Here is a 20395-nt window from a genome sequence, read left to right as displayed (position 1 = left end):
TTCTTTTTTTAAAAAAAAAAATTTATTTATTTATTTGAGAGAGACAGTGAGCCAGCACAGGTGGGGGAGAAGCAGAGGGAGAGGGAAAAGCAGACTCCCTGCTGAACAGGGAGCCCAACATGGGGCTTGATCCCAGGACCCCGAGATCACGCCCAACCAACTGAGCCACCCAGATGTCCCTGAATGGCACTTTCAAAAGAATGGTCAGGGGAGGCTTCTCTGAAGAAGGGATACTTGACTAAAGTCCCGAGCAGTATAAGGAACGAGAAAGGGAAAGATCACAACATCACCAGCCTCTTAGAAAACAACACATGACAGAGAAAAGGGGACAAAGAGTGAAGAGGGAGGAAGATAGATGGAAAAAAAAACAGTAAAGTCAGTTATTTGTGTTGAGAAGGGAAAAGAGAGAAATAGAATTCACTGATGACCCATCCAAAAGCTTCATTATAACAAATGATCACAGGCTCCTCCAGTCACAAGCAAAGGCCAAAATAAAGGATGTGAGTTTTTTTCTCTTTTGCCCTTGCTCTGGTAGAGGCCAGCCTGGCGTTGCACAGCAGTGGTCACCTACAGTGTTGTGTAGGACTTCTACTCCTTGAAGGCTCTCCAACTTCTCTCCCGCCCTCACTACACCTCCCTGATGTCTGGAATACCCAAAATTACACACTTCTTTTGGTTTATAGCAGAAAACACCTCTTTGAGACTTAAAAGTTACCTAGGTGGGGATAATACATCGCCAGTCCTCTCCACTTCCATAAGGAAATGCTTTCTCAGTTTCTTAGTTCTGGAGTGCTCGGGATACAAGCATTCTTCAGGGAAGCGGAAATGGATGGAAATGAGACATAGCAGGCTTCCTTGGAAGGAAATGAAACGAGGTGAACATGAAGCAATTAGAAAACACATTGAAGTGAAGGGTGTGGAATGAGGAGGATGTTGCCCACTGGGTAGCTTGAAAGACACACTTGGTTTACTCAATATTTTCAAATGCCAACCGAGGTTGAGTCACTGATGGGGTTTCTTGTTTGTAGAGCCCTTCTCCTGAACAAACTAAGCTCTTGGTGGGATGTGTAAGATGACTCTTCAGGACACTGGGAGAACTTTCAGTACATTATGGGTATTTACAGTGCCATCAAGGATATCACTTAGCAGTTATAGCTGTAGCCAATATTAAGCTGGTGCAAAACTTTTTTTTAAGGTTTTATTTATTTATTTGAGAGAGAGCACATGGGCGCGGGGAAGGAGCAGAGGGAGAGGGACAAGCAGACTCCATGTTGAATGCAGAGCCTGACGCCGGGCTCTATCCCATGACCCTGAGATCAAGACCTGAGCCAAAATCAAGAGTCAGATGCTCAACCGACTGAGCCACCTAGGCACCCCGTTGGTGTAAAAAAATTGAAAACTGAACTCAGCTCTCATTCTTTTTTATGATAGTCACACACAGAGAGAGAGAGAGGCAGAGACACAGGCAGAGGGAGAAGCAGGCTCCATGCACCGGGAGCCCGACGTGGGATTCGATCCCAGGTCTCCAGGATCGCGCCCTGGGCCAAAGGCAGGCGCTAAACCGCTGCGCCACCCAGGGATCCCCTCAGCTCTCATTCTAAGTGTGATACATACATAGAGGTCCCTGTATACCCAGAGACCCACTTCTCCCACGTTATGAGAAGTGCCAGCACACATCCCTTAATTACGTAACACATCAAAAAAGGCTGGCCCATTGAGCAATTAAATAATTAAAAAGGACAAAAGGAGAAAGGAAGCTTGGCTCTAGGATGACCTGCAAATGGAGTAGTCCAACTTGGAATCATCAAGAGAAGACTGATTTTGTCCTAAACACTGCCAGAATACTGGTGAGGGTGGGAAAGCTAATCAGGTCAGTGAGAGATGCACGATAGCAATTTGATTCCAGTGTCTGGTTCAAATGCATCCAATTGGCTATTAACAAGTCTCCCTAATTGAAGTCACAGATCCAAAGCGCCCAGCTCTCAGGGGTTTCCTCAGATAATCTTACAGGTGACTTCTGTACATACTCAAAGTTTTCAGGCTGTCCATGGCTTCTCTTTGTTGTTCTGACTTGAGTATACTTTAAAGACACAGCTGAAGAGGGTGCTGACCATGAAGCCAGCAAGGAAATTGAACTCATGGATAATCCAACTAGGAGAGAAACTTTTTATTTTTGGTTGGGGGCTGAGGAAAGAGGAGGGTGGAGCAGAATGGGAAGGATGAGGGGGCTGGTATCTTTATGCCTGGAAGCTGAAATACAGCAGTTTAGTTTATAATTTAAATGATCCATAGTTGAGGGATTTGACCAGTCTTTGTGCGTGTGTGTCTGTGTGTGTGTGTGCGTGTCCCAACCATTCATTTGGCATAGCATACATATGACTAATCTGACATCTAGGTTTTGGCACTGGTGTTGATCTGGTATTATCTTTCCCCTTACAAACAAATCAAAGAGCATTCACAAATGTCAAGCCAATTTGAATAGATCCTTTGGGCAAGTATATGCACATAAATGAGTGTCATAAATGTTTTCTAAGTATACCTAAGTGATGTCAGGGAAGTTAACCAAAGCGCTCTGTCAGCCCATTCCCTGGGTCTCTGTTGGTAACACCGAGCTAAACAGACCATGACCTGGACCCAGCATGGAAAATCCTATATACCCTGAAATGCCTAAGAGATTTGTACCTGGCCACATTCTTCCTCCTCATGAAGGCCTACTCCTCTGTGGCGGGCAGGGGAGCAGCGGCAGGGGATGGATCCAGTATACTTTGTGGGTCAGTGTTCTGCAGAGCTCTGGATTCTGTCACCATATGGCCTTAAATGGAAGGTCATGTGTTCCTTTGTGATTTGGTGGCTGTTACAGGGTGGCCTAAACTGAGCCAAGGAAATATAGGTGGGATTTCTATCCCCGTGAGAATGCTCTTGTTGACTGTCCACGTTTGACAAGTGCCAGGTGTTCCGAACAACGAGATACCTGAATGCAGATGTTTGTTTCTAGTTTTGGAAAGCCATTGTGAACCTCTGCTTGCTTCCTGATTTCAGAAGAACTTCCAGGCCAAAACTTTGACAGCAAGGGCTACTTTTGTGGAGAAGAAACGATGCCTGTGTATGAGTCTGTGTTCATGGAGGATGGGGAGACCACCAGAAAAATAGCCCTGGAGACAGAGAGACCACCTCAGGTAGAGGTCCACGTTTGGACCATTCGAAAAGGTGAGCAAGACAATATTAATTTCTTGTCATTTTTTGTAAGGGGTTGGAGGAACAGGAAAAGAGGGGAAGACTTACCTTGATTTTTGCTTCAAACTATTCTTCTGTTTGACTCAGTTCTCCTGATTGCTCAGAGACTAACACATGACTAACACGTTTGTGATTATGACCTTTCGTTTCAACTAGGACCTGTCCAAAAATTAAAGTATCGACCCTTGGGGTTTATTGTCTTTCTCATACCAACAAAGGCTGGAGGAGTCTTCCTCCTCTCGGAGTGCACATCAGAATCTTCTGGGAGAGGTTTTTGTAAATACCAAATGCCTGAGCCCTATCCCCAGAGATGCCAATTGATCGGCCAGGAAGGGGCCTTGGCATAAGCATTTGTTCATAAGGCTCCACAGGTGATTCTAATGTGTAGCTAAGATCACAACCTACCAGACTATAGCCTACCATTCTTTCCGACACGAAGCTCAACCAACACGAAAATTCATTCATGTGGTGCGAGGCTAATCTCTCAAAGCATGCTGTGTTCTCTGGAGTAAGACACATTGAAAACATCATCCCCACCCTCAAAAAGATTTAGAGTCTCACCAAAGGGACAATCCCAGTCTTTATGTCCCTCCAATTCCTTTTCTGCTTACTCAGCTGACTGCCATAGCAAGCTCTTCAAACCATCCCACAGATATGAGGCTAGTGTTGATCTAGTCTGGTCAAGTTTTCTAGAAATCTAAGAGGTAAGATTTCAGTTGGGAAATAAAGCACATCCTTTTTCTCCTGGCTCCTGCATAAGGCTTGAGAGTGCTCAAACTTTACTGTGCTTCGACATCATACAAGGGAGCTGGTTTACAACATGTTCACCTGGCCCCATCCAAGAGCTGTGAATTCAGTAGGCCTTGGGTAGTGCCCCAACATGTCACAAACAGCCAGTGATTCTAATTCAGGTGGCACTTGGACCATACTTTGAACAACAACTGCTCGAGTGTTAGTAGGGCTTCTTTGGCTCCCTTTCCCCAACTTTTCTTACCCAAAAGAGCGAGTTCCTCCACACCCCTTAAAAATATGCTTTAATGCACCTATGTTTCTCATCCGTGTTTATTTTTGCTCTATACCTAGGAATGTTGGTTTTCTGTCTCTGATTCCCTAGCTCCTCTGTAACTGGTCACCTAGGACTAAGCCCTCTTCTTTTGGCTTCCCTAGCAATGGACCTGGTATTTTTTGCTCCACATCGCTCACCCCCTTGAAGCATGCGGGTGTCTTTCAGCTTGCTAGCATAGCATCTATATGACCTCTTGTTCAGTGCTTGGCTAGCAGAGAAAAATCCAGGCTTCAGTTATGTTGCCCTCTCTAGACATGAGGATGAAGTAGGCTGGTAGCTTGTTGCTCCTTAACTGCAAGGCCATTTTTCCAGCTTGTGTGTTACGCCGATAAAAGCTTTTCAGGCAAAGTTGAGACCGGGTGCCCTCCCCCCCCACTTATTTTAACTTTCCCCATTTTCTATAAGGGAACACTGAAGGAGCTGTGAATATTTCCCAAAGGGAAATACGCTTTTCAGTGAATTTGGGAACAGGGATGGCTTCTCCATTTACACAAACAACCTGTCTGCAGTTCCACTGCTGGCTCTCACTGCTGGCCAGAAGGGCAGCCCAGTGGTTGGCAAGAACATCATCTACCTAGACTTGGGGTGAGGGCAGAATTTCCAGTCCTGCCTTTGGCTCTAGAAGCTCCCACCAGCACCCATGCTCGATTCTGTGTGGCTCTCCCCAGGAGGGGGATCCCATGGTCAGCAACACTATCTTCCATATCTCTATCCTCCGGAGAACCAGAGGGGGAGGCCAATGAGCCAAGGAAACAGATGGAGTCAATTATAACCCTGAAGTCATCCAAGTTCCTGGTTAAGCACATTACACAGCCTAGCTCGATGCTCCTAAGCCCCTGTAATGAGATGATATGCTCAACCCAAGCAGAAAAAGGGGTGGTGGTGGTTCCAGTTAGAGAGGGCCTGACCACCTGCCGCACTTTTCACTTGGCCCCAGGCATCCTCCAGCACTTCCATATTGAGAAGATCTCCAAAAGGATGTTTGAGGAACTCCATCACTTCAAGCTGGTGACCAGAACAACCCTGAGTAAGTGGTACCTGCCTTTCTTTACTCCTCCCCAGAAAACGCCTCCAGCCTTCGATGTAGCGTAGCCCTAAAGAAAGTCCCTTTGCCTTGTCCATTAATTTTCTCTCTCTTCTCTGGAGGACCCTAGCAGCAGAGGGGGTGTCTGAACGTGAACTGAAAAGCTTAGACCTGGGGAATACAAATCCAGATGCAGTCTGAGCATAAGCTACCTTGAGTCAAGGTTCCCCTGATTATCTTTAATGAAAACTGCTAAACCTAGAGTCTCAAAAAGATCAGAGAAAGTTCACAGGATTCCTGGGTTGGTAACATTTGTAGAGACTTCACATCCAGAAGGCTACATCCTTCTGTGGTGGGGATAAGAGACAGAGAGAAATTGAACGCATCCCAATTTGTCAAAGCTCTGGTCGACTCTTTGGAACTGCCTCCTGAGCGGTCATGTTTCTCTAAAAGCATCTGGCCACTCAAGCATACATGCAGGGCTCCCTCTTTCTACACAGGATGCAGCCTAAGGACTAGATACTTCTAGGCCCTGGTGGGTGGGGAGCACTTGTGAAGGAATACAAGGCCCAGAATTTCTATCCACAGGGATTGCCAGTGGGCAAGAAAGAACACGAAGATGCCTTCTCTATGAATCAATCTAGGTCTGAAGAGTTAAATACCTAAGCACTCAGAGGAAATCTGCAAGGAACAATGAGATGAGAGCCAGGTGGGCTTAGGCAAGGAAGGCTTCCTGGAGGAGGTATATTTTGAAAGACAAGGGTGTGATGGGGCAACAGGTCAGGGCATCCATTCAGGAAGAGGGAGCAACTTAACTCAGGAGCAAACAAATGTGTGAGTGGGTGGCCCTGGAAGAAACTGGAGAGACGTTCATGTAGAAGGCAGGTGGCATTGATAGTTGCTACAGACTTACAAATGGCCTCATAATACGAAAATGGTGCTTTGGAAAGATGTCTCTTGGCTATCAGATAGATTTAATACAAATTTACTTTGGTGAAGCCATATTCCAAAGAGCCCAGTATGCCATGCTGAGAAGTTCAGCTTGCTTTCCAGACCAGAGAACCCCAAGGGAGTGTTTTAAGCAAGTGCACGATGCATGCAGATCTGTTTTTTTTAGAAAGGAGTCCCGCTGTGCAGAGTGAAAAGTGAACTCCCATGGTGAGTAGCTGGTGGTACACTGAATTAGGAAGCTCTTATACCATTAAAAAGGAAAAAAAAAGCTCTTAACACTGTATTAGGTCAGTGAGACAGGGAACAGAGGTCACTATGAGGGACAACTCTGGGGTTAAATCATCAGGATCATTACAAAGAGAGAAAGGAGTTTGGAATGACTCCAGGAGTAACAACTTTATAGACCTGGTGAATAGTGGTAATTAGCTAATGGGAAACTGGAGAATAAGCAGGTACTGGTGGGGGGGGGAATGCATTTCACTCAGAACATGTTTAGATGAAGATACTTAAAGGCCATCTGAGCAGAATTTATCCTATGGGCAGCTGAAAATAGGGTTGATGAGGTCACTTGTTTATTCTGTAGGGGACAGGAGACCATAAACTGAATGGGAGGAGAATTCAAATGAGGTGGGGGTGGGGGTTGGGAGTCCTTACATGTGAGTAAGGAATAAAGGGGGCAGAATCTAGGATTTGGTACCAATGATGTGACTTTTGAAATTACCAAGTAATTTCACAGAACACGTTTTTGTTTGTCCCATGAGCAAGGCACTGTGCTGGGCACCAGGAGGGCAGGCGGCTCAAAAGATGATTGAAATAAATTCTTTGTCCATAATAGAATTTGGGGTATATAACAAATGTAGATGGCATGTACCTCCACCTGTGTGCAGCTGAAGGAAGTGGGGAATGAGATGATCCTGTGGGGTCACCTAGGGACAAAGCAAAATAAGCCTGATCCTTCCTCCCATGTAGCTATCAGATCCTGACACACAGCAGGGCTTCCGTGGAAGCCAGTGCCTTGCTCAACTCTTCTTTCCTGTTGAGTTGGAGAGAACAGAGAAAAGTGAAGGATCCCAGGAAGAAGGGAAGGAGCAGAGGAATTGAGTCTGTAAGGGAAGAGGGTCATGATCTCCTGTGGCCTGGGAAAGAAAAGAGGTTCGAAATAGGTTCTGGATTAAGAGGAGCTCGCTGACCTTGGACCAGGAGCTCCCCAGCTTGTAACACCATGAGAGCAGGAATAAAAAGACCACAGAGGATATCCAGGGTGGGCAGTTTGTTACAAAGATTATTTGCCGTGGCAAGATGACAGCAGGACAAAGGAAGACCTTGCCACCCAAGGATCAGGAAAGTCAGAAAAGGGATGGTCCAGAAGAGAGAGGATCTAGAGTAGTTTCCAATGCTCAGCACAGGGTGTGTACTCCAAAATGTTTGCTCAACTAGCATGACGGAATGGGGAAGAGGCAAGTTGGTAAGGACATGCTGGATGCATAGACATGTCCATGGAGGAAGAGGAGAAAACAGGGAATGGAAGAGAGAGCCACTGGGGGGAAGAGTGAAGTGAGAGGTGCAAAAGGGGTTGGTAAAGACAGCATCTGAGCATGGAAGAAAACAGGTGGACAGTTTTTAGCCAGGGGTGGCACAAATAGAGAAAAGAGCGGTAAATAATCAGGTCCCCTAAACGAGTATCTGACCCCGAAAAAGTAAGCAGAGCCTCAGTAACACGCAGGTACTGCTTTATTTGACCTGAGGCCAAATCAGCCACCTAAATAGCTAATGACCTGATAGAGGAGCATTTTGCAAATGCTAAACATACTGGAAAAATTCCAAGAATACTACTTCGGTTCAACTTGTGAGGCAGTTATGTATTATTCGTGGCGTTCTTAAAAATACTGAGTGTTGAACACTCCTCGGCCCGTTGTCCGTATCTGTTCCCCAAAAAGTGTTTTGGGGGCTGTTCTGCTTGAAACCACATGGCATTTGTAAGGATGGGGTAGATTGGTTACACTCCTCATTGGCTCTGCTCTCTCCTCTTTCATCTCTGGGCTGCTTTGTGTTTGCTTTGTAGGCCAGTGGAAGATATTCACCGAAGGAGAAGCTCAGATCAGCCAGATGTGTTCAAGTCGTGTGTGCAGAACAGAGCTTGAAGATTTGGTCAAGGTTTTGTACCTGGAGAGGTCTGAAAAGGGCCACTGTTAAACGAGACAGATGGTGTTGGAGAGGGTGAAGCAAGAAAACTGAAGCTGCAGCTGGACTGCGGGCTTATTTTGCTTAAGTCACCAGTGCCCTAAAACCCCAAATTCAAATGCAGTTCATTATCCACGCCATGCACAGTATAACTTGCTCCTTTATGTGGAGTGGTGTGTCAGTCCTTAAACATCTCCTCCAAAGAGACTAGAAGAGTCTCGAATTATTTGTGGGAGGAAGCAGGATAGAACACCACAGCACTGCTCTAGTTTCTGGGAGAATCACATTTCTTTACAGGTTAAAGAGTAAACAAAACCCTAGGGTTTCTATCTAGAAAGTCACTCCAGTGAAAGAAAAAGACAAGAATTTGCTTAGCAGGATTTGTGTAGTACAGAGAAAATATGTGTATGAAATTATACTCTTCAACTTTTAGGATGTCTTGTGTTTTTAAGAAAAAATTAATTCCCCCTCCACATCCACCCAGAGACGCATGCATATGCACACACTCACGCACACATGCGTGCACACACACACACATACACCAGACACTAAACTGCAACCTTCCTTCTGAGGCAAAGCCAGCACAGGCTCTCCCCTCCTTGCCTGGCTCCCAGGTAGCTTGGAAGTTGTGGGTACCCAGGAGGAGAAAGAAGGAATTGTGAGCAAAAGGCTCTGCCCTTGGGTCAGTGGTGTGGTTGCCACCGTCACCAACTATGGTGGCAAGGTGAAGAATAAGAACACCGTCTCGTGGCCACATTTACTTTGAAGCTCTAAATAACTTTTCCCTAGTGCTACACTTCTCTTTTTTCCCTGAGCCCGTGAGGCCTCCATAAAGAAGTTAGAACTGGGATAGAATCTTCTGAAACTGAGTCCACACAAGACAAAATAAATGTTGAAGAAAATGGTGGCTCAGGGTCCACAAGGCAACATTCTGTGTTTTCAAGTCCATAGAAATCACCGACGAATAGCTCAATATTCATTCATTTTCTTGATGCCAGAATCTGTAGTCCAAAACTTTAGGTTAAACGATTACATTCTAGAAGCTCCTTAAAAGGGCAGGGTTCCTTCTTCTCCAGTTACAGGAGTTCATTTTGACTTTGCAAAAGGGCTCAGTCCCCCACAAGCTTCTGATTATTGGCTCTTCAGTTAGAAGAGTTATTGCTCATTAGGGGAGGTGGACATTCTGGTTAGGATCTTTGTTCTAAGCTTTGCTGCCATTCTCATCTCATCCACCAAGCAGGGGTTTGAATCATGAATCCTAGAGAAGGCTGCTCCAAAAATGTCAATTTGCAGCTGGATACCAGAGTGGAACTTATCCATTCTGAGGCCTGGCTTTTAGAAATCATTTTTGTGGCAAAACTCTAAATTCTCCACCTGGCTCTCAAGTGGGCCTTCTAGATTCATCCCTTCTGAGAGGCATGAATGAACTCTAATGAGTACTCAGAAGTATTAAGGAGGCAGACATCCCATATTCCCACTCCATGACTGCAGGAAAGAGGAACAGTGTTTTCCTTACAGTAGCTGTCACCAAGAGGGAAAAATGCAGAGGTCTTTATGGCAACCTGGCATAAAGGAATCTGTTCTCATAAGAGACGGGGGTGCCTCATGGCCAGGCCTTCAAGAGACAAGTCTCTTACCAACCCTTCCTACATAGTCTCTGTGGGAAAGGGAGGGAGGACACCCAGGGCTGAGAGGCCACAGAGCTTTATTGCAGAGGCTGCTTAGTAGCTGCTGCCTCCCTCCCAGAGGTGGCAGTATTTCCATAGTGTGGAAACAAGTGACTGGATCCTGAAGCAAAGTGGTGATTTCCCCTTCTGGATGACTCACCCCAAAGCCTTCCCACCCAGGTGTTCTCTGAAATCTCAACCATAAGGGAACACCCAGAGAGCTTCCCTAGATAGACTTCTGCCCCCAGGGGCTGGGACACACCTTTACAAAGTACTGTGGGAAGCAGGAGCTGGGGAGCTGTGCTAGGCCAATGGAGAAACCTTTCAGCGTTTGGTGTAGGCAGTAGGACAGTAGAGAGAAGAGGCCGAGCCACCTGTAGCTAGGAAAGGAATGGATGTGGTTCTTCTTGTATTTATTTGTATCATAAACACTTGGAACAACAAAGACCATAAGCACCATTTAGCAGTCGTAGCCATTTTCTAGTTAACTCGTGTAAACCAGAGTAACGTAACAGTATTAGCCTTTCGCTCTTCTCACAGGACAGGTACCTAAATAGGGTACTTATTTATGTAGTCGCTGTATTTCTGGATTTTTAAATTAATAAAAAAGTTAATTTTGAAAAATCATCTGCAGGAATGCCATGTGAGTGATTGTCTCTCTGGCTTGGTATTGACCTTGGACTGGGTAGCGAGTGATGGGTGGGCCTGTTTTGCATGCAGCTCGACACCCTCTCTCTCCCACTGTAGCATCCTCTGGTAAGAGTGGGGACTCTGGGGTCAGCATGCCAGCAGTTTTAATCCCAGCTCTGGGGGCGCCTGGGTGGCTTAGTGGCTCAGATCCTGGGATCGAGTCCCGAATCAGGCTCCCCCCGGGGAGCCCGTTTCTCCCTGTACCTATGTCTCTGCCTTTCTCTATTTGTCTCTCATGGATAAATAAAATCTTTTTAAAAAATTAAAAATCTCAACTTTGTGCTTCCCAGCCATGTCAGTCTCCCCATCTATAAAATGGGGATAATTATGGTACTATCTTTCGCCTGCAATTGCACGGTGAGGCTTTTAGCCAGTGCACATCCAGTGAGTAGCCTATGTTCATTTATGACCGTGGATGAGTTCAAGAAGGGCATGGCATTGAAAATGGCCATTGATTTCTGGCATCCCCTTTAGGCAAAGACATTTAAGGGACTGGGGACAGTAAGCCACTGACTTGGGTTTCAGGAGGGCCTCAGTTTCAGTCTGCTGCTCCGTAGCAGAATTGTATAGGGAGCAGGTTAAGAGTTTTGCCATCTATGTTGATCCAAAATAAGTTCCCTCAAACCCCTAATACCGGTTATATGTGTGCTATCACAGAAACCAAGAGCACTAAAATGTCAGATAATGGGACAGAAAAGTGTACACTGGTGTGAGCCAACACAGAAGTCACTGGTGGTGACATGTTGGGGGACTGATGGGGGCAGAAGCCAGAAGTGAGTGGGGAGATGAGGAATTGGAGACAGAAGTTAGAGCCACTCTTTGGAGAAGCTTCATTACAGAGAGTAGAGAGATTACATGGAAGAAGTAGCTGGAGGATTATGGGGTCAAAGGAAAGTTTTTGGGTTTTCTTTTTAGTTTTTATTTTATTTTAAAGATTGTATTTATTTATTCATGAGAGACAGACAGAGAGAGAGAGAGAGAGAGAGAGAGAGAGGCAGAGACACAGGCAGAGGGAGAAGCAGGCTCCATGCAGGTCCCCGATGTGGGACTCGATCCCAAACCCTGGGATCACTCCCTGAGTCAAAGGCAGACACTCAACCGCTGAGCCACCCAGGCCTCTCTCGTTTTTGTTTTAAAGACTTATGTATTTATTTCAGAGAGAGGGAGGGAGTGTGCGTGTGTGCAAGCAGGGGGAAGGGCAGAGAAAGGGGATAAGCAGACTCGCCCCTGAGCAGGGACCCCAAGGCGGGGCTGTATCCCACAACCCTGAGATCAGGACCTGAGTGGAAACCAAGAGTCAGATGCTTAACCGACTGAGCCACCCAGGCACCCCTAGAAAGTTTTTGTTTTAAATATGGGAGATACTTGGCCATGTCTGAGCACTGAAGGGTGGGACCCTATAGAAAGAGAAAGATGAAAGGTAACAGGGAAAGGAGTATACCCTGGTGTGGGAGGTACATGAGAAGCCATTTCCCCGTGCTGAGCCTCGAAGCCCCCAATTCTTGACCTACAACCTGGACTGAATTTTGGCCGCTGGTTGCCAACCCCTTACTGTGCATTAGCTGTTATCCTTCATCTCTGTTAGCTTGTCCTGCCCCACCCTTATACCCAGCAGAGTTTCTTCTAGAATGAAAGGCTCTAGATTCCACCATTACCTGACCTCCAGTGGGATAACCACATGGAACTCAGACCAGACACTCTGGCTCCCTCTGGCACGCTGCTCTCTATCCATTATCACCCACATTCCAAATTTCACTGAGCCCTAGCAATTTGGTCTCCTAGATGTGGCCCATGTTTGCTGCTGTTTGCACATCTCTCCTTCTGTAGGATCTTTTTCTTTGTAGTCTCCACTTCCAGGTGATTCCCAGGAAGTCCCAAAGGTCATCTCATGTAGGCTCAAGGACCAGTCCTGCCTACGACCACGTGGTACCCACCCTTTCCATTCCCTTCTTCCTCTGGCCTCCCTCTGTGATGGGCACTGCTGAAGTACATGGCCACCAAATGCTTCCATCACCACCCATCTTCTGACACTCACCACCATTGCCCGCTGTGACATGGCAGGCAGGGGCTCCTTCTGCAGGCCCAGATTTGCCAGCATGGTGGTGGCGCTCTGGGATCCTCAGTCATCTTCCCTGGTGGCACCTTATCCTGTGTGCCAGTGGAGAGAATGCCTCCTTCCCTACCTGTGTTTTGTTTTGTTTTAAGATTTTATTTATTTATTCATGAAACACACACACACACACACACACACACACACTCACACACTCACAGAGGCAAAGACACAGGCAGAGGGAGAAGCAGTTCTATGCAGGGAACCTGATGTGAGACTCGATCCCGGGACTCCAGGATCATGCCCTGGGTCGAAGGCAGGTGCTAAACTGCTGAGCCACCCAGGGATCCCCCCTACCTGTGTTGTTAATACTTTGCCACCTTACGTGAAACCAATTTAACATATAGCTATTGGTGGTGTATTACGTGGACCAAGGCAGAGGTCTTCTTGTGTCTCAGAGTCTCCTGGACTTCTGTATGGAAACAAATCCTTCATGCTCCACTTCCAGCCCTTTTGACCAGAGTGCAGAGACTGTGCTGAGTATAAGCCTCCAAGACAGACAGACATTCCGGTCTGTCCTCCTAATCCCTCTTCCTTATGATTCACATGTTCAGCCTCTTTCCCCCACTGACTCCCTCAGGGGATCAGTCATGCAGATTGACTTTAGGAGGCCCACACCACCAGTCAGCCAAACAAGCTCAGATTCCTCTGAAATAACTATGTGGGAGACATGAGTCCCTAAATGCAGAGCTCCAGCTCCAGTACATGGTCTCCCAAATATTTCATACACATTTACAAAGTTGTGCCTTTGTATATGCTCTTCCCATGGGATAGAATGTTTCTTCCCTCTCCTTCACCCAGCAAACTCCTATTTATCCTTCAAGGCCCAGTGGAAATGTCACCTCCTCTGTGGAACCTTACCTGCTCCCTTCCTAATTGACTACCATTTATCCTTTCTCCTTATGTACTATATCCTCCCACCATGCCAACTCCATTCTCTTGGAACTTATTGTGTAGTACAAAGTCCTTAGTACTAGGAAGTACTAAGAACAACTTAATACTTAGAAGTCCTTAATACTTATGTGCCTTTGCACACAGCTCCCTTTGCCTGAAATATTCATCCCCTGGTGTCTCTACTTAACACCTACTCATCTTTTAAAACTCATGTTGCTCATCTCCGACCTTGTCCACCTCTTTCAGGCATGGTTATTAGTTCCATCCCCCGTGCTCCTAAACAACCAAAGCACTTAGCTCATGCCAGTCTCTGTAGTACAATCTAATGACATGCATGTTTTCTTGGCTAATCCTCAACCACAGCCCTGTGTGGTAGGTCCCATTACTAGCCCTATTTTAGAGATGAGGACATTGAAAGCATTCACATTATATGCCATTACAGTGGACCCTTGAATATGTTGGGGGTTACAGGTTTCAGCCCCCCACCATGGTAAAAAATTTGCATATAATTTTTGACTCCCCGCAAACTTAACTATTAACAGACTACTATTGACCAGAAGCCTTGCCGATAACATAGAGTTGATTAACTAATATTTTGTATGTTATATGTAGCAGATACTGGATTCTTACAATAAAGAAAAGGAAATATTATTAAGAAATGCACAAGGAAGAGAAAATACATTTACAGTACTGTACTGTGCAAAATTTTCATGTTTAAGTCGACCTGCCCAATTCAAACCTGTATTCTTTGAGGGTCAATCATGTGCATAAAAATGACATATTTGCCCAGCCCCAGTCTCCATGATTAGACTGGAGGGTTCTGATAGGGCAGAGACCTACTGGCCAGCCCTTTAGGCATTCAATAAATATTTGCCAAGTGCATGGTCAATCTAATAAGATTCTTTCTCTGCTTGAGAAAGAAAGCAGTCTAGAGATTACTATATCCAGGGGCTATGCAGCCCTTAGAACAGCTTTTCTGTCAACCTCTCTTAGGAAAAACTAATAAAATCCTGGTTAACAAATAGAAATGAAAAAGTGCTTGTTTGTCTCACAAAATGATTTACCATAAGGCGTCTTCTAAAATAACTCACAGATACCAGATTTACATAGCGACTTTCTTTTGCAATGCTTAAAGCAAGATGTCCACATTTGTGGCATAGGCCTCACAGCTGTGAAGGATTCTTGGTAAGACTTCAATATCGTGTATGACAAGTAGTAGCTATATTTCTGTATAGACTATCTGTGTTGTAGTATTTGGAATAGCTGTAGTGCATATTACAATACTTACATCTCTATCCGTGTGCATGTGTGAGCATGTGTGTGTGTGAATAATTAGACTCTGACATGGTGTGTTGTTGTGCCCAAGATTGCGAATCCCAGAAACCACCAAGGAGCCGACACCAATGCAAGCACACGAGGATTTACTAGCAAGCTCGAGCTTGGGCTCAAGTATACTCCATACAGCGGAGCAGGGACTTGGACCCCGAAGTGGGTTACAGCTGTTTTTTTTTTTTTTTTTTTTTTTTTTTTTATAGGCTGGTCTAGGGGATTTTCAGAAGGGGTGGAGGAATTTCTCAAGTTCTGTTTACATTCTGATGTGGGGCTTTCAAGGGCATTGCACTCTGTTCTCATTCTAATATGGGACTTTCTACCACGGGCGTGGGCTCTGTTGTCTTTCTGATATGGGATTCTCTGCCGAGGGCAATTCTGAGTTCTGTTGTCTTTCTGATATGGGATTACCTACCGAGGACATTGAGGACATTCTGCAGTTTTTCCCATAAAGTTCAGCTCTTATTCACAGGGGCCTAAGATGGCTGTGCTTGTGCTAATGCTAAACTTGAGGTGAATGGCTTTGGTTTTTCTCGGCCTCCACAGTGTATGGAGCTTTCACAAAATGGACAAAATACAAGATACCCAAAGCCTGGTTTCAAGTTAACATAGACAGGAGTTCTGAGCTGCCTCCAAGTACAAGCAGTCTTCAATCTGGGAGTGAAGTGTTGGCCTGCAAATTAGAATCCAGCATGCATTTTCTTATAGAAAAATCATTTTAGGGACACCTGGGTGGCTCAGTGGTTGAGTGTCTGCCTTTGGCTCGGGTCATGATCTCGGGGTCCTGTGATTGAGTCCTGCATCAGGCTCCCTGTGAGGAGACTGCTTCTCCCTCTGCCTATGTCTCTGCCTATGTCTCTGCCTCTCTCTCTCTGTCGCTTATGAATAAATAAAATCTTTAAAAAATATCATTTTATTTGGTGCTTGAATTCCTGGGCCAGTCCCCACAAGCCTCTTGAATCCTGAACATAACCAAGTAATAATATATATATATATATATATATATATATATATATATATATAGTCCCTGCTTAAGCTCAGTCCCAGGGGCAAGGGTGGGTGGTGAGGAGAGAAGAGTGAGCAGAAAGTTTCACCTTTCTGGGCGGGGCGGCTGAGAGGTGGGTGAAGAGCAGGCTGTAGGCAAAATGGCAAAGGCAGCGTTTGTACTTGACAGCCTCCTGTTTGATCACGCACGCTGCTGTCCACTGCTGCCACTCCACCCTTCGCACTCGGTTGTCCCAGACCTAGTCCTGCCTGGCCTGGATGACGGATGACCACAGGTGGCAGGCTCCACGGTTAGGGACCTCACGGGACACTCAGAGCCTGAGTCCCGCCCCCCCACTCGGGGCTGCTGTCTGGGCCTTAGAGAGGAAACGCATTTAGTGAAGTGAGTGAAAGATAACCCTCAGATCCTTTTTCACCTTGAAAGACTTCATTACTCTTGATTATTCTCACAATGAATTCCCCAATTACAAAATTACAGGCAGAGGGCTGGAGGGAGTGAAAACCTTCTGGGAATGGAGACAATAGGAGGGAGGTGTGTGTGTGTGTGTGTGTGTGTGTGTGTGTGTGTGTGTGTATGTTGGGGTGGGGGGCTGGGGGTAAAGTTTAATATTGGGGGGCAGGGGAAGTAGGCAGCATCAAGTAAGGAAGCCATGCTCACCTGTCCATCTGAGTCTCTGCTGATCCACCTCTACCCTTTGGAAAGATCCTTTACACTATTCCTCTTTTCCAGCCTTCTCCTTTTACTTCTTTTAGTAGTAGTAGTAGTAGCAGTAGTAGTAGTAGTTTCAGCGGTAGGATTTAGTGATTCATCAGTTGCATATAACACCCAGTGCTCATCCCATCAAATGCCCTCCTTAATGCCCATCACCCAGTTACCCAACCCCCCCTCCCCTCCAGCTACTCTCAATTTGTTTCCGAGAATTAAGAGGCTCTTATGGTTTGTCTCCCTCTCTACTTTCATCTCCCTTTATTTCTGAACCTGCTACTTCTTTAAAATGCCCAGATTTGGGTTTGTTTATGGTGGGAAATAGCAACTTGAGAGGGTGCAGTGTGTGGAGGCCTGATGAGGAGGGAGGGGCTGCTCCTCTACTAGCTTTGTTGACAACTGTCTGCGCTGTGTGGGCTGTCTAGCAGCACTCAGAAGGCTGTGGCCATGTGCTAGCCCTAGGAGGGGGCGCTTAGAAGTGAATCCTGAAATTCAGGAATGTATCCATGGAGAGAGATGGCTTCATCAGGAGGGAGTCTCAGAAAAAGAAAACACTGCACAAGGGCTCTAACCATTTTCAATCTGGTTGTCAAGATATTCACCTTTGTTCAAAGTATTACTGCAATTTATAATAAAATCACATAAGAAGTTTGGAGTCAGGGCACCTGGGTGGCTCAGTGGTTGAGCCTCTGCCTTTGGCTCAGGTCATGATCCTGGTGTCCGGGATTGAGTCCTGTATCGTGCTTCCCGCAGGGAACCTGCTTCTCCCTCTGCCTATGCCTCTGCCTCTTCTGTGTCTCTCTTGTGAATGATAAATAAAATCTTAGAAGAAGAAGAAGAAGAAGAAGAAGAAGAAGAAGAAGAAGAAGAAGAAGAAGTAGTAGTAGTAGTAGTAGTAGTAGTAGTAGTTTGGAGCCAAACCTAGCAAGGAGTCCGGTCCTATAAGGAAACCCAGAAAAGGCAAGGAATTAACACATGCAAACAATTCACATTTCTCTCCCTTTCTCTCTCTTCCCTACATATCTTTCTCTCTCTTTTTAAAAGATTTATGTTAGAGAGAGAGAGGGTGGGCAGAGGGAGAGAAGCAGACTCCTCACTAAGTGTGGAGCCCGAGACAGGGCTTGATCTGGCAACCCATTAGATCATGACCTGAGCCAAAATCAAGAGTTGGACACTTAACCACTTACCAACTGAGCCACCCAAATGCCCCCCCTCACCCCATCTCTTAATCTCTGATTCCCTGTCTGTAAAATTCTATAAAAATAGTCTCTGCTTCTGGTGCCTGGGTGGCTCAGTGTTTGAGCATCTGCATTTGGCTCAGGGCATGATTCCGGGATCCTGGGATCGAGTCCCATATCAGACTCCCCCCAGGGAGCCTGCTTCTCCCTCTGCCTATGTCTCTGCCTCTCTCTGTGTGTCTCTCATAAATAAATAAATAAATAAATAAATAAATAAATAAATAAATAAAATCTTTTTTTATTTTTTTTATTTATTTTTTAAATTTTTTATTTTTTATTTATGATAGTCACACAGAGAGAGAGAGAGAGGCAGAGACACAGGCAGAGGGAGAAGCAGGCTCCATGCACCGGGAGCCTGACGTGGGATTCGATCCCGGGTCTCCAGGATCACGCCCTGGGCCAAAGGCAGGTGCGAAACCGCTGCGCCACCCAGGGATCCCTAAAATCTTTTTTTAAAAAAAGAATAGTCCCTGCTTAAAGGGTTGATGTGGGACTTAAGTGAGATAACACTGTGTTCATGATATTGACAGGTACATTAGCAAATACACAATAAATTCCATTTTTAAAAATTTGATGAGCTATTTGTCCTCGAGCTCCCATAGTTCAAAGAAAGGGGAAAGCAGCCAAGTCTTGGCTTCTTCTAAGCAAAACAGTAGAAACTGAGCCTGGTTTTAAGGGAAGTACCAATCTGGGACAACTAAAAAGGAGAAGGCTACTGGGGGGTCCTGATATAGAAAAGGAGAGGGTATGTCCCCATAGAACTTCAGCCAGGCTTTTGTAAGAGCAAGAATCTGATTTCAGTGCCAAGGAGAGGAGGAATAAATCTCCCCACCAGAATCTGGGAATTGTGGCAACTGCCGTCTGTTTTGAAATGTAACCACATGACTACAAGGTAGGAAACTCTGACTGACCACTTCTCTTCTGAAAAAAAAAAAATGACCTGGAGGTGGTTGTTGACCATAATTTCAATAAAAGCCCCCTAGTGTGACATGTGACATGGCTATTTCCAATGTTCTTTTACTTATAGGCTGTAAGAATAGAAACACTTCCATTTATTCATTCACATGTGGAATGCCCAGAGAGGGCCACATACTAGACTTGGTTCTGGGGTTCCAGTGGCGGACAAGATAGAGATGGCATTTGCCTGCATGGAGGTCATTGTCTACCAGAGAATAATCCTAAGAGTGGCAGGAAAGGGCAAGATGACAAGGGGCGATGACAGTGTAGGTCAGAAGCTCTTGTCCTTAGCATTCAAGGACAAGGAAGATGTCCCTGAGGAAATGACATTGAAGGGGAGGCTTGCAGAAGGCTTAGGGGTTGGGGTTCCACACCATATTTTGCTTGCAAACAGGGTGTCCTTGTTTTGAAAGAGTTCAAACAAGCATGAGACTGAAACCCGGATTTTACGAGTGACTCCCATGACCACGCAGGTGCACCTGGGAGAGAGAGAGAGCTGGGCATCCCCTGTACGAGCTCTCCTATAAAGAAATCACACCAACGAAAGTAGACAGCAGAGTCCTAAGGGGATGGAACACAAGATGGAAATGTCAATGGAGGAAAGGGCTATGAATCTGAAGTCTTGCCTGAAAGCTCAGCCTGAAGGGTGACCCTCCCAAGGGGATGAGGGACCCACAGAGGTGCTGCTGCAGAGGCAGTGAGGCACCCAAGCGAGTAGTGTTCAACACTGCCACTGTTTAGAATTACTGGAACATGGTGATTATCCAGGTCTGACTAGTTTTTATAGTTAGTCTTACTGTGGTTTTACATTCCCTATGAACACCATACCTGCTTAACTGACCACAGCCTGTGGACCACTCTGGCCCTCCACCCCAGCCCCATCCTTCCACCCCTGCTCTTCTCACCCTCACCCCCCACATCTGCCATTAGGTGGCAGTCAGAAAGAGGTTGGAGAGTGGCAGATGGGAAATTTTCAGCCCAGTTTTCAAGAACCTTTTCCCCTGCAATTCTAAGAAAAATCACTCTAAGAAAATAAGCTGTCTCTTGGGATATGGCCTCCTCTCAAGCAACTGAAGTCATCATGCACTGGCCTTATTAGTGCCAAAGAAAGTAGTTTACTTATGGCTCTGAGGTCATGTCAGGTAGAGAGGAGGATTGAGGCAATTGGGTGGTTTTCAGGCAGCCCCGAATCCCCTTCTGTGGGGACTGGCCAATTGTTTCTTCAAATGTCTCTTTTGCTTTGGCTAGTGGAGACCCAGTCTGAGTGTGATTACTCTCCTGGATCTGAAACAAAGACACAATCACATGGGGTGGGATTGGAAAGGACCAGATATTAACCCCAA

At 45.9% G+C, this 20395-nt stretch overlaps 2 protein-coding genes across 3 annotated transcripts in view; one reads left to right on the top strand and one right to left on the bottom strand.

Annotated features, from left to right (window-relative positions):
- Positions 1-10750, top strand: part of CHRDL1 (chordin like 1) — a 120840-nt gene extending 110090 nt beyond the window's left edge. Inside the window, 3 exon segments of the mRNA XM_025431431.3 lie at positions 3040-3207; positions 5238-5327; positions 8338-10750. Of these exon segments, the coding sequence (XP_025287216.2) occupies positions 3040-3207; positions 5238-5327; positions 8338-8468 (389 nt within the window). The 3' untranslated portion in view covers positions 8469-10750.
- PAK3 (p21 (RAC1) activated kinase 3) overlaps positions 1-20395 on the bottom strand; it is a 571264-nt gene that overhangs the window by 502824 nt on the left and 48045 nt on the right. The gene's annotated exons all lie outside the window — the stretch shown is intronic.

This window comes from Canis lupus, chromosome X, assembly GCF_003254725.2.
Source record: "Canis lupus dingo isolate Sandy chromosome X, ASM325472v2, whole genome shotgun sequence".
NCBI classification, from domain to species: Eukaryota; Metazoa; Chordata; class Mammalia; order Carnivora; family Canidae; genus Canis; species Canis lupus.
This window is presented reverse-complemented; position numbering and strand designations above follow the sequence as displayed.